This window comes from Morone saxatilis, unplaced genomic scaffold (genome assembly GCF_004916995.1).
Source record: "Morone saxatilis isolate NCDOM2014 unplaced genomic scaffold, NCSU_SB_2.0 Contig1, whole genome shotgun sequence".
Taxonomy (NCBI): Eukaryota; Metazoa; Chordata; class Actinopteri; family Moronidae; genus Morone; species Morone saxatilis.
In genome coordinates this window covers 6,452,613-6,466,508 of record NW_023339651.1, presented here as the reverse complement: position 1 = coordinate 6,466,508, position 13,896 = coordinate 6,452,613, and the positions used below count along the sequence as shown (strand labels likewise).

The 13,896-nt window shown below is 41.3% G+C and overlaps 1 protein-coding gene across 1 annotated transcript in view; it reads left to right on the top strand.

The window, feature by feature from the left end:
• Positions 1-2,456: 2,456 nt before the first annotated feature.
• The window catches only part of glud1b (glutamate dehydrogenase 1b), a gene marked incomplete in the record, with an annotated part of 15,172 nt that continues 3,732 nt past the window's right edge, over positions 2,457-13,896 (top strand). Inside the window, 8 exon segments of the mRNA XM_035658975.1 lie at positions 2,457-3,018; positions 7,007-7,062; positions 7,859-7,922; positions 9,385-9,479; positions 11,401-11,580; positions 13,206-13,343; positions 13,549-13,686; positions 13,795-13,875. Of these exon segments, the coding sequence (XP_035514868.1) occupies positions 2,622-3,018; positions 7,007-7,062; positions 7,859-7,922; positions 9,385-9,479; positions 11,401-11,580; positions 13,206-13,343; positions 13,549-13,686; positions 13,795-13,875 (1,149 nt within the window).

The following is a 13,896-nucleotide window of genomic DNA, read 5'->3' as shown; positions in this document are numbered from 1 at the left end:
TGAATACATGAAGATGAACATAAACAAACATAAAATATTATACTGTAAGCCTGTAAAATTAAACATGGAATAACACAGCATAGTTTAGTTTGCTTCATGTTCTCAGAACCTTATCCCTGATCAATAGGTTGTAACCACAATACCTTGCTCCTATGCTGAGTCAAAATGCCCTTTAATTAAAATAATCTCAAGTAACCTGGTGGCGCCATCAGAACTCAGTGCAAGACACTCACCACACACACACAGACCCTTCTGCTTTGTTCCAGCTGTCTCCGAAATGCTTTCCAGCAAATCCCCATTCACACACGCACCGTGGATGAGCTCCTGCCCTAAATTATGCCTTCTCGCTTGCACACATATAATTGCACAAATATAATATGCTTGTATGCGCACACATTCATCCACCATAGCACAAACACATCTAGACAGTGAGGTAGGCTGTTTGCCAGTAGAGTCTGTATTAAAGTAGTGTACCAAGAAAACATGATCCATACTACTAGGCCTCAGCTGGTTTTATGGTTAAGCTCAACAGGAAGACAATGAACTATAGCTACTGATGGCTGCTTCAAGAACAATACTGTGGTTTTTCAGACAAAATTGTCAATCATTTGTTTTTCTGGCAGGCATTTGTGGTTTAAAGTGAAATGTCTTAACTATTGGATTGGATTACCATGGAAACTTGGTATACACAGATGTCCCCCCATGGGATGAAATGAATAACTTTGGTCATCCCTTTACTTTATCAATCAAGTCAAAGTTTGTCCAGTGCTTTGTTTTATGATCAAATACCTATAAAACTAATGCCACTACCACCAACCTCAGCTGTGCTTTGTGTTTAGAGCTCATTAGCAAATTAACATGCTAACACACCAAACTAATATGGTGAATATTGTAAACATTACATCTACTAAACATCAGTTATTGCAGCCATGATAGCATACTGGTCTCACAGAGCTGCTAGTGTGGCTGTAGATTATTTTTCATACTAATGCCAATGTGGAAAGTGTTCAACAAAAGCTGTCAGTGTGCTTAAAGCCACAAACTGTACATCAACAGCTCAACCCCCTCATTAATGTAGCTGTCCATGAGGGTGGTTAATGACTGACGTAAACACAATGAGCCTTTTCAACATCTCCCACCTGACCCTCTCTCTCTTTCCCCTCATGGCTGTGTCACTCACTCAACAGATCAAGGAACTGCTGATGACAGCAGGCCTCACACAGATCCTTTGCACAAACTACAAAGTACAAAACTGTAACACTGTGGACGCCGTACAAAAGCTAATGAATGACAAAGCTGATGCACTTCATATCTGCCTGCTTATGTTCCTACTTTTACCCTAACAAAGATTGATATTTATAATGCAATCAGTTTAAATATTATGTGGCCTTCAAGTTTCCTACTAGGAAATTACTAGCCGTACTAAAATGTCTTGTTTTTTTCAAAGGATGTTGGTCAGAAAGGAAATAAGTGATGAAGGGAAATCATGCTACTTATAATTGGCTTTGGCTTTAATGTGTTATCATAACTTAATTAAAAAATCTGCCAGGTAATTATGCCACGGTTGTGTTAAAGGAATAGTTAGACACTTTTTGGTTTTGCTGATAGACACGTCTGTACGGTAAACATGAAGCTGAGAGCACAGAGCCTCGTCCTGAGTTAGAAAAGTACGCAGTTAATACAACCAAAGAGCCAAGAAAAAACTTTGTCAAAAAAAGAACCCTATTAAGTATTTATGTTCATTTAAAAAAATTATATTAATAATAATTAATTAATAATTATTAATAATACGAGAACGGGCTGTGAAGTGTGTAGGAAAAACTATGGTGGCTGCAGAACTCGCAAAAAAAAAACAAAACACAAAAGGCCCTATTTATAGCCAGTGTTTGGTTTGTCCCTTCTGGGCTACTGTACAGTAGAAACATGGCAGTTCAACATGGCAGCCTGCGTGGAAGGCGACCCCTGGCGTCTGTAGATAAAAACAACTCATTCTAAGGGAAATATTAATATATTCAGCTTATCTAGAGCCTGTTAAATGTTACACACTGGACATTTAAAGCAGCATTACAACCCAAACATTACCACCTACATTAAAAATAAATGAATTTAAACAACATTTTTTAAATTTCCTTGTTTAAAAAAAACAAAAACAAACAACAACGGTTCAAACTCGGGAGCGCGCGCTGTCAACCTAAAAATTACTTAATTCTTGCGGTTGTCCTTCCGATTGTGCATTATTTCAGATGCTTTTCTTGTCTTATTGTATAAATGTAAATATTTAACATTTTTTAAATTTTTTTTCCTTGATCTTAAAAAAAAAAAACAAAAAAAAACAACGGTTCAAACTCGGGAGCGCGCGCTGTCAACTGCTGGTTTGGTCCTCCTCTTCCGCGTGCGTCGGCGTCCCGAGGAGCTCTCCGCCGCTCCTCTTTGGCTCGTGCTGCCTTTTAAAGCAAACTGACACAGGATGCCATTCCCCACTCGGCCGGAGGACGGGACACGGTGAGGAGTTGCTGTGTCGCTCATTTCTACCCCCTTCTTTTCCTGTCGTCACCCCCATTGTCCTTGTTGCTTAGTTGCCTTTTTTATCAGTTCGTCTACACGGTTAGTTAGTCCCAGTCATGTATCGGTATTTCGGGGAGCTGCTGAGCCGCTCTGCGGGTAGTGCCCTGGCCTCGGGGTGCGTGGACTCCGCTCTCCCGGTGTCCTCGTCCCTGATGCGGGTCCGTCGTTATGCCGACGCGGCGGACAAGCCCGACGACCCCAACTTCTTCCGCATGGTCGAGGGCTTCTTCGACCGCGGCGCCGCCATCGTGGAGGACAAGCTGGTGGAGGACCTGAAGACCCGGGAGAGCCCCGAGCAGAAGAGGAACCGTGTGCGGGGCATCCTGCGCATCATCAAGCCCTGCAACCACGTCCTGAGCGTGTCTTTCCCCATCAAGAGGGATAACGGAGAGTGGGAGGTGGTGGAGGGGTACCGCGCCCAGCACAGCCAGCACAGAACACCCTGCAAAGGGGGTAAGAAATCAGCCAAACCTGCCCCGATTTGCCCCCCCACACCCTGGGTCTGATAGCTTTAGCTTCTTAGCATTAGTTAGCAGCAACGTTAGCCAGTTAAAACAGCTGATGATGATAATGTGACACCGTTGCACACAGCTCCACTGTTTTATCATAAGCGTGCTGTGCAGTTCACTACAGCCTTGTTTTGTTTTGTTGTTGTTGTAAGTCACTGCGTATTTGCTCTGTTTGTTTCCTGTGTCTCTTTATAAACTGCGCACTGCTCTCAGGAGTTTGTGTGCAGTTTTTTTCCAGTGACCTTCCAGACTCACCTGTGGCTGAGATGGCACTGTAGTTTGTTAGCTCGCAGGTGCTGCAGCCTTTATGTTTCATCTTAAATCTCCTACAGTGATTTCCACCAGGCCCTTGATACATAATGCAGTTTCCCACAATCCAGTGGTTCAAAACTACACGGATGTTTGTTTCTTGTTATCTCTGATCTTGTGTGGCATTATTGTAACGTGTGTGTCAGATGTGATGGAGGTGGCCGCCCTAAAGGCACCAGGTGTTGTGTCATTGAGCATTTCAGGCCTCGGCTGCACAAAAATACCTTTTTGTATCGTCAGATGAGTCATGCGTGTCAAAATCAGGGTAAATACACATCCATTCTTTAGACGAACGCACAACAAAACAAGTTTAAACAGGATTCATGTGCAATGTGTTGGCGTTGAGTATAATATGACATGACAGAGTGACACAGCCTCTTTGGTTCAAGGTTCAAAGTTCAAAGCAGAGGCACTATGGGCTACCGCTGCCGTGCTCTCTGGGTAAATTTTGCAAATAGAAGGATATGATGTATAGGAAGACAGGAGGTGTGGGAGCTGGGGAGGGGGTGGTTGTGTTTCCAGGCTCTCCTATTTGTCAGCAGTGTGACAGGTGGGGGAGGTGCTGTGGAGAGGAGGCATTCTCAGTGGAAAGAGACATTCAGTGAGCCAGTCAGTCAAAGGCCGTGTTTGAGTGGCGTGAAGCGGACATTGGCCTGCTGTTAACAGTACGCCAGCCCCTTTACTGCGTCTGCTTGTTGTAGTGAATGTTGGACCTATTTCTGGGGAGACATATTTCTGCTGGAGATACGCAGATGGTGCGTGGGGCCCCGTGCTGTACGTACATGAGGTCGAAAACATTAGTAAACAGTCTCTGACAAGTCCGTCTTTTATGGCTCCCAGATAAAATAATAGTACAGATTTCTCCCCCGAACTACTTAGCGGTAATGGATAAGTTTCTGAATCTCCAGGCGATGCAGCGAGTTATCACTCAGACAATCCATAGAGGTGAACGTTTATAACATTAACTGAGAGTCAGTGCCTCTATCCGTATCATAAAAGCCCGAGGAGAGCACAGACACTTCGATCCAAAGCTAAACCCATCCTGGCATTAACAGTCCTCTACAGTGGAGGTTTTACTAAATATCCTCCAGTCTCTGCTGTTGTTCCTAACGGTAGGAAAACACAAATCAAAGAAAGTGTAAACTTTTGATACCAAACAGGAGGAAGACTCATTGTTTGGACTGAGCCTTCCAACTTCCAGTAAAAATATCTTGTACATGATGATAATTCCCATAAGAACCACTGTTGCACCACAGCAACTACTGCTGCTTCTTCTTCTTCTTAAGCTGGCATATAAAAGCACAATTTGACTTCATGACTATTCACAATGTATTCATTGTAGCAGCCCATTAAACAAGCACGGATAATAGAGGGGTTGAATAGGAGGAAGAGCGGTTATTTTCCAGTGGGTTTAATCATTAATATAGCACAAAGACCCTTGGCTGTGTTCAGACCAAACTACAAAGTGCAAAGGCTGTTTGTGTGTATGCATGTAGCGCTCATTACCCCCCGTTTACCTCCTTACCTCAGTGTGAGCATGTATGATTAGTTGTTTGCACACCCCCAGAAGAGTCTGTGGAAAGTTTTTTTTGCTTTTGTTAAATTGTACCAGCCACTCAAGTTTTCTTTAGTTAGCAAAAATAAAGAACATCCTTCTCCTTTCTGTGCAGAAGTGGAATAACTGTAAGTGCAGCAGCGTCTTGTAGTTGCACTGGTATAAAGGGGTATCCCATACTGTATTAAAAGTTAAAAGCCATTCAGTAGAGTCTTTGCCTGTTGAGCAAAATCTCTCCTTCCCACATCCCATTATTGAAGCTTCAGCTTTATATATGTTTATTATATTGTTTGAGAGAACTTACCACCACTATAAGTGAATCAGTCTTGGTCCAAAGTTTCTTTTTTAACATCTTTTTACAGAAGAGGGAAAAAAGAGATGCCAATACAATCAGTTCAGAATAGCATGAATAATAGTGTGTCTAATTAAAAAGAAAACACTATTTTAAAAAGACTAACAATCTAGTATGTGTGTGTTAAAAGTACAAGATTATTATCATTATTAATAATTATGAAAAAAGGAAAAAAAGGGGGAAATGCACTGAATAATTAAACCAGTAATTAAAACCCAACACATCGTTGTTCGAGCCAAATCCCAAACAAGGAGTGTAGATGTTTGGCAGATTACTTTAGACCCGAGAGGCTCTGAGGCAGAAAGCGGCATCATAATCATCGTTCAGTCCAGACTGTAGAAATGAGTCCGAGCTGACTACATTTCAGCGTGGGCTCAGTTTATTTCCAAAAACCTGCCCTCCATTACAGAGGAATGTGTTTACAGATATGTTGCTCTGGTTGCTGTGGTGAACTGTTGGGTTGGTTGGAAAATGAGTGGTTGTGTGGGGGATGGGTAAGAAGCCTGCCTTTTTTCTCTTTTTAATTTGATCAGTGAGCTCCGGATTGTCCTCTGCCGGTTAGCCAAGGTTACTCAGCTGATCTCGGACGCAGCGGCTCTCTGGAGCCGGATGGAGCCTTGTTTTGAAAGGTTTGATCTTTAGGTGGGTGCAAAAATAGGTCTTTTCAGTGGCACTTAAAGATGACGTCATAGTGGGTGGGCATGAAAGTAGATACCCGCGGCGCTTTTGCCCCCATAAAGCAGTCCGCCGTCTCACCTCTGTGCTGTTTGCCCTTGGGGTCTCTCTGTGTGAGTAACTCTGGACGAGCTATATTTGGTCTCTCACGCACACCGTGCCAGTGCGACGGAGTACTGTGACTCGGGCGGCCCAGCTGTACGATCTCATGTAACGCCGCGCACAGGCTGGCCCGCACGTGTTACCGTGGCGACGGTAGTAAACCCCAGACATGGGCTGGGATTGGTTCATTCGGTCTCCACCCGCCCATTGCTGCTGCCGTGACTGCCAGATGCAATCAGTGATCTCTGACCTGTTCATGTGGTATTGTGGAGGATATACTGGTCCAGTCCAGTCTTTGACTCGGTCTCTGCCATTAATTATTATTTTTTTTACTGCTTTTACTGTAGAGCTGCAGACATACTGGAGACAGTTTGAGTGTAGGGTAAAACTACTGCCCGTATACAAGTTGCTTTAACTGATAATCTATAGATAAAAATATAAAAACGAAGTGCACGTTTTGATTAAGAAATGTAGAAAAAATCTATTTCAATATAATAAAAACATTTTTCTTTGTATGGTGGCAGTGTTGTAAACTGCTCTGTTGTGTGTGTCTGTGTGTGTGTGTGTGTGTGTGTGTGTTGTGTGTCGTGTGCTGTCCTCCAGGTATCCGTTAGCAGTACCAGATCGTGTCTGTGGATGAGGATAAAAAGCCCTGGCCTCTCTGATCGACCTAACAAGTGTGCTGTTGGTTGGTAAGTATTAAAGTCTCTCTCTCACTCCACAAAGCCTCCTGGTTATCTCCTGATTCCCACATACATATTAATTCTGTCTGTCTTACCAAGGTCAGTAGTTTTGACTACAGTTATCCATCTTTTTTTCCCTTCTTTTTCTGCCGATTTTAAACATTAAGAAACGTGAATCTACATTTTAATCTTGTGTGTGTGCGGCACACGCATGTAGATGTTGCCGTGGTTTTTAAGCTGTATTATTGTCCTCCAGATGTGCCATTTGGGGGAGCCAAAGCTGGAGTCAAGATCAACCCCAGGAATTACTCTGTAAGCCTTCTAATGTCAATTCTCTTCATCTACACCCGCGTGCACATGTAGAGCTGCACATACATGTTTAACTGCTCTATAATACACAGAGGAAAAGCAACAAAGCCCTAAGATGAACACTTAACATTCACTAGACTGACAGTCAGTGGATAACAGTATTCCTGTGTTTCTCTGTCTCTTTCTCACACACAAACAAACAAACACAGAGGATGATTCAATCACACTAGAATGATAAAGGCCGGGTGGCTGGATCTTGTCCTTTCATTTCTTGATTAATGTGAGGGCAGAATAATTAAGAGAGAGAGATAGTGATGGGGAAACGAGAGAGAACAGGGGATGTTTGTTTACATTCGACAGATAAAGCAGATGATCAAATCCCTCTGTTTCTTTTTAGATTAAGTTTTAGTTTAAAGGTTGGAAGAACTATAGTGTCAGTAGATGACTAGGTTCTCTACTCATATAAGTATTTTGTGGTTTAAGGTAAATGTTCTTATTCTTTTAATTAACTAATGGTGCCTACCATGCATTTTATTGATTGATGGCCATAAACAGACATGAAGGTCTGAGCTTAAAGTTAACTGGAACTAAACCTAAAATAAATGTCAAGTTTGTTAAAATCCTGGTATCTTTCTGAATATCTAATGGGTTTATTGTTTTATATGACCTGCATATGCACTGTGTCTTTTTTGTTGTCCATTTTTTGTTTAATAACTTGGCTTCCTTGAATGTCTTATTCCATTGTAACCAAGCAATAACATGTTTTTTAAAAACTCTATAATGTGTCTGTCTGTTGCAGGATAATGAGCTGGAGAAGATTACCAGGAGATTCACTATTGAGCTGGCCAAGAAGGGTTTTATTGGTGAGTTTTTGTATGTGAGTGTGTGAATTAAACTGGTTGTTTAAAACAGCTAACTATTAAAGTTATTACTTTAAAAGTTGTGGGAGTATTCATTTGTGGCACAGCTTAGTATTTGGTGCGTGACAGTGTTCTTTGACTCAGTTACAATGGCTGTGGTGGTGAGCGGAGAATGTTTCCACCCAGAGAAGTAAACATTTCCTGTCATCTAGGGCTGTTTATTCAGGTCGGGGTAGCACAAGGAGTGCCTGTGTCAACTGGAAGGGGAGAAAATTAATAATGGTGAAAAAGAAGCAGGACCTTGAGATAGAAATTCCACGTGTGTGTGTATATGTATGTATGTATGTGTGTGTGTATATGTATATGCATATATATAATATATGCATTTGTTAATGTATATAATCACTCAATTTCACTTCAAATATAGCAAATGGAGATATGACACTGTTATATGCCCGTAGCTAGCAATAGTTGTGTAATTCAGTGAGGTTTTTATATAAGGGCCTTCACTATTGAATTTCTACACACCCTGGAGGAAAAGCTGCACACATCACTGCCTGTGTTTGTCAGTATGACTGTAACATGGTCAAACTAGCCCTGTCGAGAAATCATCCTTCATCATTCTTCCTCTTAAGCCTCTTTTCAACCACAGGTTATGGCTCGACTCGACTCGACTCTCGCTCAGTTTTGGTTTTCTATTAAAGATACATTTTATTTTGGTACCACCTTGGTCGAGGTTCCAAGTGACCTGAGCTTGGTAGTGAAAGGTGATCTGAAAACACTGCAGAACACTAATTAGTCACAGGACTTCCTTCATAAACCCCACGTTTTTAAATAGTTATAAGAGTGGCAGCTCCCTTGTTGTCGGTGGATGAGTGAAAGAGAGAGAGCAGTGAAGTTGTCAATCTGGCAGTAAATGTACAGTGTAGGTTTCTCAGTGAGTAAAGGCTGTAGCTTCTCAAGATCAAAGTAAAGCTCTCTGTTGTTTCCAGGGTGTTTCCCAACTGCTGGAATAGTGTTGCTCTGAAGATAAGCTCCACCTATGTTGAGGGGGTACTCTCTAAAGTACTAACTATAGTGGAAAATAAAGTAGAGGTACCAAAAGTGAGTTGAGCAGTGGAAGTACAGTACGACATTAATAGTCCCATCCCCCGCCCCACCTCTTCGCATGCTTGCTTCTGTTTTTGGACCTTGTTCTAGGATATGAGGCCCTTAAGGGCACATGTATATGTGACACAAGGACACAAAACATGGAACTCACATTCAAGTCATTCAAGTTCATATTGCCAGTGATGTTATGTTCATTCAAACTTTCCGTACCTAGTTGTCAGGATTAAAACCTGGTTTGTGATATTATACTATAAGAAAAAACTTTGTGTTAACCGTCCTGTGTGTGAAGTACTCTCCTTTTATTAAGTCTCCCACTTCGTCCTCCCTCCCTATCTTACCCGTCTTCTTTAACCAGGACCTGGCATCGATGTCCCGGCCCCAGATATGAGCACAGGAGAGAGGGAAATGTCCTGGATTGCTGACACATATGCCAACACCATCGCACACACCGTAAGTTCTCAGACATACACGAGCAAACTGTATGAGTTGGCTGGTTTTTGGTACGAATTCAAAAATAGGCCAAATTAAAAACAAGGAATGAGTCACATGTAAACCATGCACAGTGGTTTCCTGCCTCTCCCTTCACAGCCGACCACTGAGTCATTCCTCCTCTCTTTAAAAGCAGTTTTACGCACTAAGCCCTCAGTGTGTGTTTGTGTTATCAGTTAAGCATTCTGGTATCAAAACCTGTCAAACATGGCATATTTGACTAAAGATGGAAAATATTTACTCGTGTGTGTTTATGCATGTGTTCATGTATATATCACAGCTGTTATTGGTGTAAGCTGAATAGTCACTCAGAAATTATATTAGTCAAATACTCATATTAACCTTGATTTGAACTGTTTTGAGGTCAAGGAAAAAAGAAAAGTAAATTCAGAAGGAGTTAGGAAAAGCCAACTGCAGTTTTAAGAAGAGTAATTCTACACGAAAGTAGTTATTTGGCAAAAAATCTAATTAATGAAATCAGTTATCCAACAAAAAGGCCAAACACTCACTACTTCTAGCTTCTAGGAGTTGCTGCTTTCCATAAATTAAAAATCTTTGGGTTTTTGACTGTGGTTGAACTCACGATCGACTTGTTTTTGTCAGATATTAAAGCATTACATAAATGCCAGTTATATTTTGAAATTTTTTTTTCTCCATTATTTATTATCTTTTTTGTTTTTTTTACCATCTATTTTCTCTAGGTATAGTCAGGTATTTGTGTGAGTGTTATGCTGTAATTCTATTGGCTCAAAATCACAAATCTATGTAGAATCAATATTTACCAAGCATCTACATACCTGCATCATTCAAATTGTAACATTGTGACCCATTTTGGTAGATAAATCTTTTTTGTTTTTTTTCTACTAAAACCTGCATTTTGTGTTTTAGTCATTTTGAATTTGATATTTTATGATTAGTCAGTTCTCTCTCCTCATTACTAGGGCTGCACGATATGATAAAAAAAAATCATATTTCGACTGTCTTGACAGATATTGCTATTGTGATATGATTTATGATTAGTAGGAATGATAATTTTCCTTTCAAAACTAATACAATCACGATGATGTGACATCGGTTGGTGTCTGTACCAACACTTACTGTACATCTTCTTACTTCTGGAGAACAAGATTTGTAGGCTAGGGAATCCCTGCAGCACTACAGTACTTGTTATAATGCTGTTGTGTCACACATTTGACCTTTTTATCAAAAAAAAATTGCAGCTTCTGTGATCTGGATATTTGAACTTGACCATATTGCAATTTCAATAATATCTGGAATAATTATGTGCAGCCCTCCTCTCAACTATACCTACAGAAGTCATGTGTGCTCTGTTCCAGATACCCCTGGCAGGGCTTTAGAGTGGGTGACACATTCTTGCTCTGGGTATCTGAGGGCAGAGGATTATGGGTAGTGAGTATTGACGTGCAGTCAGCTGTCGAACTGCCTGGTACTGTGGCACTACACAACCTCTTACTCTGTGTATGTCGGGCAGTTAACACCATGACCAAAAGCTGGAGCCAATGCAGAAAGGAAAGATGCAGTACTTCTAAAGGCCTCTAGATGCTGATTCTCAAAAATCTCCAACTGTATTTAATTACATTCAAAAAGCATCTGATTTTCTTTCTATTTTGGTAACAATCTCGAGGTTCAATAAAAAACATTAAGGCTTTAAGAACTGTATGTTTTGGGCTCCGTTTGCTTTATTGAGCCAATCACATTCAGCCTTGGAGGATGCTGCTTACTCTCCAAATGCTTTCCTAGAGTGGTAAACTTAAATTAAAGCTTTGAAAATCTTCTTGGTAACCCGTTTGCCAATGCTGTGTACATAATCTTCTACAGTCCGTAGCCTGGGTGGTTTGATCTTCTCTTCATGTGTGTGCAGGACATCAACGCCCATGCTTGTGTGACGGGAAAGCCCATCAGCCAGGGAGGAATCCATGGACGTATCTCTGCCACAGGTCGTGGAGTTTTCCACGGCATCGAGAACTTCATTAACGAGGCGTCTTACATGAGCATGCTGGGCCTGACACCAGGCTTCCAGGACAAGACCTTCGTCATCCAGGTACGCACACACAAACATGGTTTAATCATAGTAGAATTATTATTTTTTTTACTCGAGAGGTAAGATGAGAACCTCAATGTGTTTCAGATATTTGCTCACAGATACTCACAGGATTTTTCATTTAAATTTCATGATGAGGGGGTTTTAGAGCTACGCCTCAATCTGAGAATGCCATCTGTTTTAGCCTGGCCCTGATCTCCTCATACCAAGCAGACAGCAGTGAACTGAAGGCGATTCCCTTGTTTGTACATGAGAAATTATCATTCAGTAAGAGAGTCCTGCAAGTCCTGCATGTCAAGACTTAGTTGGAGTTATATATAGACAGTTATGCTGTTTTTGTTTTACCATCAAGGGCTAAATGAAATAAATAGAAAATGATTCATGTAAGTCTTAAACAAAGAGTACTGTGGTACATTAAACAGTAAGATCATGGAAAGGCCATTCTCTCTAGAAGGATACCTCTGCTGTAAACTATACTGTGATTTTAAAGCAGAAGTGTGTCTGTGGTCTAAGAGCAGTTTCACTTCCAATTGTCACATGGCAGCTGCTCACGTGTCATGTGCACACACACACACACACACACACACTTACAATGACACATGGGTAGGGAACCCCTAGGCACTGGCCTCCACTGCTTTCCCAGAATGTTTTCTATAATTACCACTTTTTCATGTAATGTGATATTCTTCATAACGACCCTTTAAGTTCAGCTGCATTTCACTCAACACAAATGTCTGTCAGGATGGCAGTGTAACGTTCAGACACATGAAAGAGGATCTGCTCTTATGTGTTTCCTTACACACCCACAAATATCCCATCCTTGCTCATATAGAAACTTGCAAAGAGGCAATTTTTCCCCACAACAATACAGAAAAAATTGCACTTGGGGATGTGGACTGGGTATTTGAACGAGGGCGTCATTTAGGAGGTGAAAAAACTGTCACAACAGCTGAATCATGACGTGGATGTTGAAAAAGCTAATCCCTTTGTGTGTGAGTGTGTGAGTGTGTGTGTGTGTGTTTGAGGATTATGTTGTGCTAAGATTAGATTTTCTTAGAGATTTATTAGGGAGTGAGGAGAGAGCAGATCTCATCTCCAGTACAGTATCAAGATCAAAACAGAAGCATGTTTTAGTTTAGTTTTCTTGTGAAGTTAGCTATTCCTATCACTGTGGTCCACTAGTCTGATGGTGATTATTGTTTATACCAGGAGATGATAGAAATTAACAAACTTGAGATTTTGCTACACCATTTATCCAGCTGTTCCTTTAATCTCAAATCAAGTCTGTGATTGGACTGTTTTATAGCAATATTAAATTTACAGGAGACAGGCATCAGTAATGAAGTATATTGAAGTATCTTATTTGTCCTGTTCCATTTCTAGCCCACATTACACAGAATATTTGATTAATATTGCAATTGATCATGTGAAGTCTCCTTTCAAGTCATGATACAGTTGATGATGGTCATGTTATGAGCCAAACCAGCCACATGGTGGCACCAGAGTCCGTAGTGGAATCATATGGTTGTGGAAAACAGGTTGTAACAATAAAATGATGTTTACTGTTGATATTATTTAATTATTTAAAAGTCATGATTATGTTGGATTGCTGTGACTTTTCACAGGGCTTTGGTAATGTGGGTCTCCACTCCATGAGGTACCTGCACAGGTTTGGGGCCAAGTGCGTGGGCATTGGTGAGATTGACGGAGCCATCTACAACCCAGAGGGCATCGACCCCAAACAGCTGGAGGACTACAAACTGGTACCAGCACAACTGCCTTCACTACACTTCTGTCTCATCTGTTTTATCTTATTTTTTACCGCGATGGATAGACACACTATTACTACGCCACTGCAAGTGTAACCAAAGCACTGCAATCAAAAAGACAATAAGAGTAATTTATTATATCTGTGCAAAAGATTTATTGTAATATTTATCCTCTGTGTGTGTTTGTGTGACTCTGCAGCAACACGGCACCATCGTGGGCTTCCCAGGAGCCAAACCCTACGAAGGGAACATTTTGGAAGCCGACTGCCACATCCTGATCCCTGCTGCTGGAGAAAAGCAGCTCACACGTGTCAATGCCCCCAGGATCAAGGCCAAGGTAAAGAGTCGCCTCGATTTACCCACAATGCTCTGCTTTGAGTTCACATTTAAATTCACACGATAAAAGACGGGGCAGTCATGTTTGTTTGTATTTTGTCTGTTGTAGATCATTGCTGAGGGTGCCAATGGTCCCACCACACCAGATGCTGACAAGGTCTTCCTGGAGAACAACGTCATGGTTATTCCTGTAAGCACACACACACACACA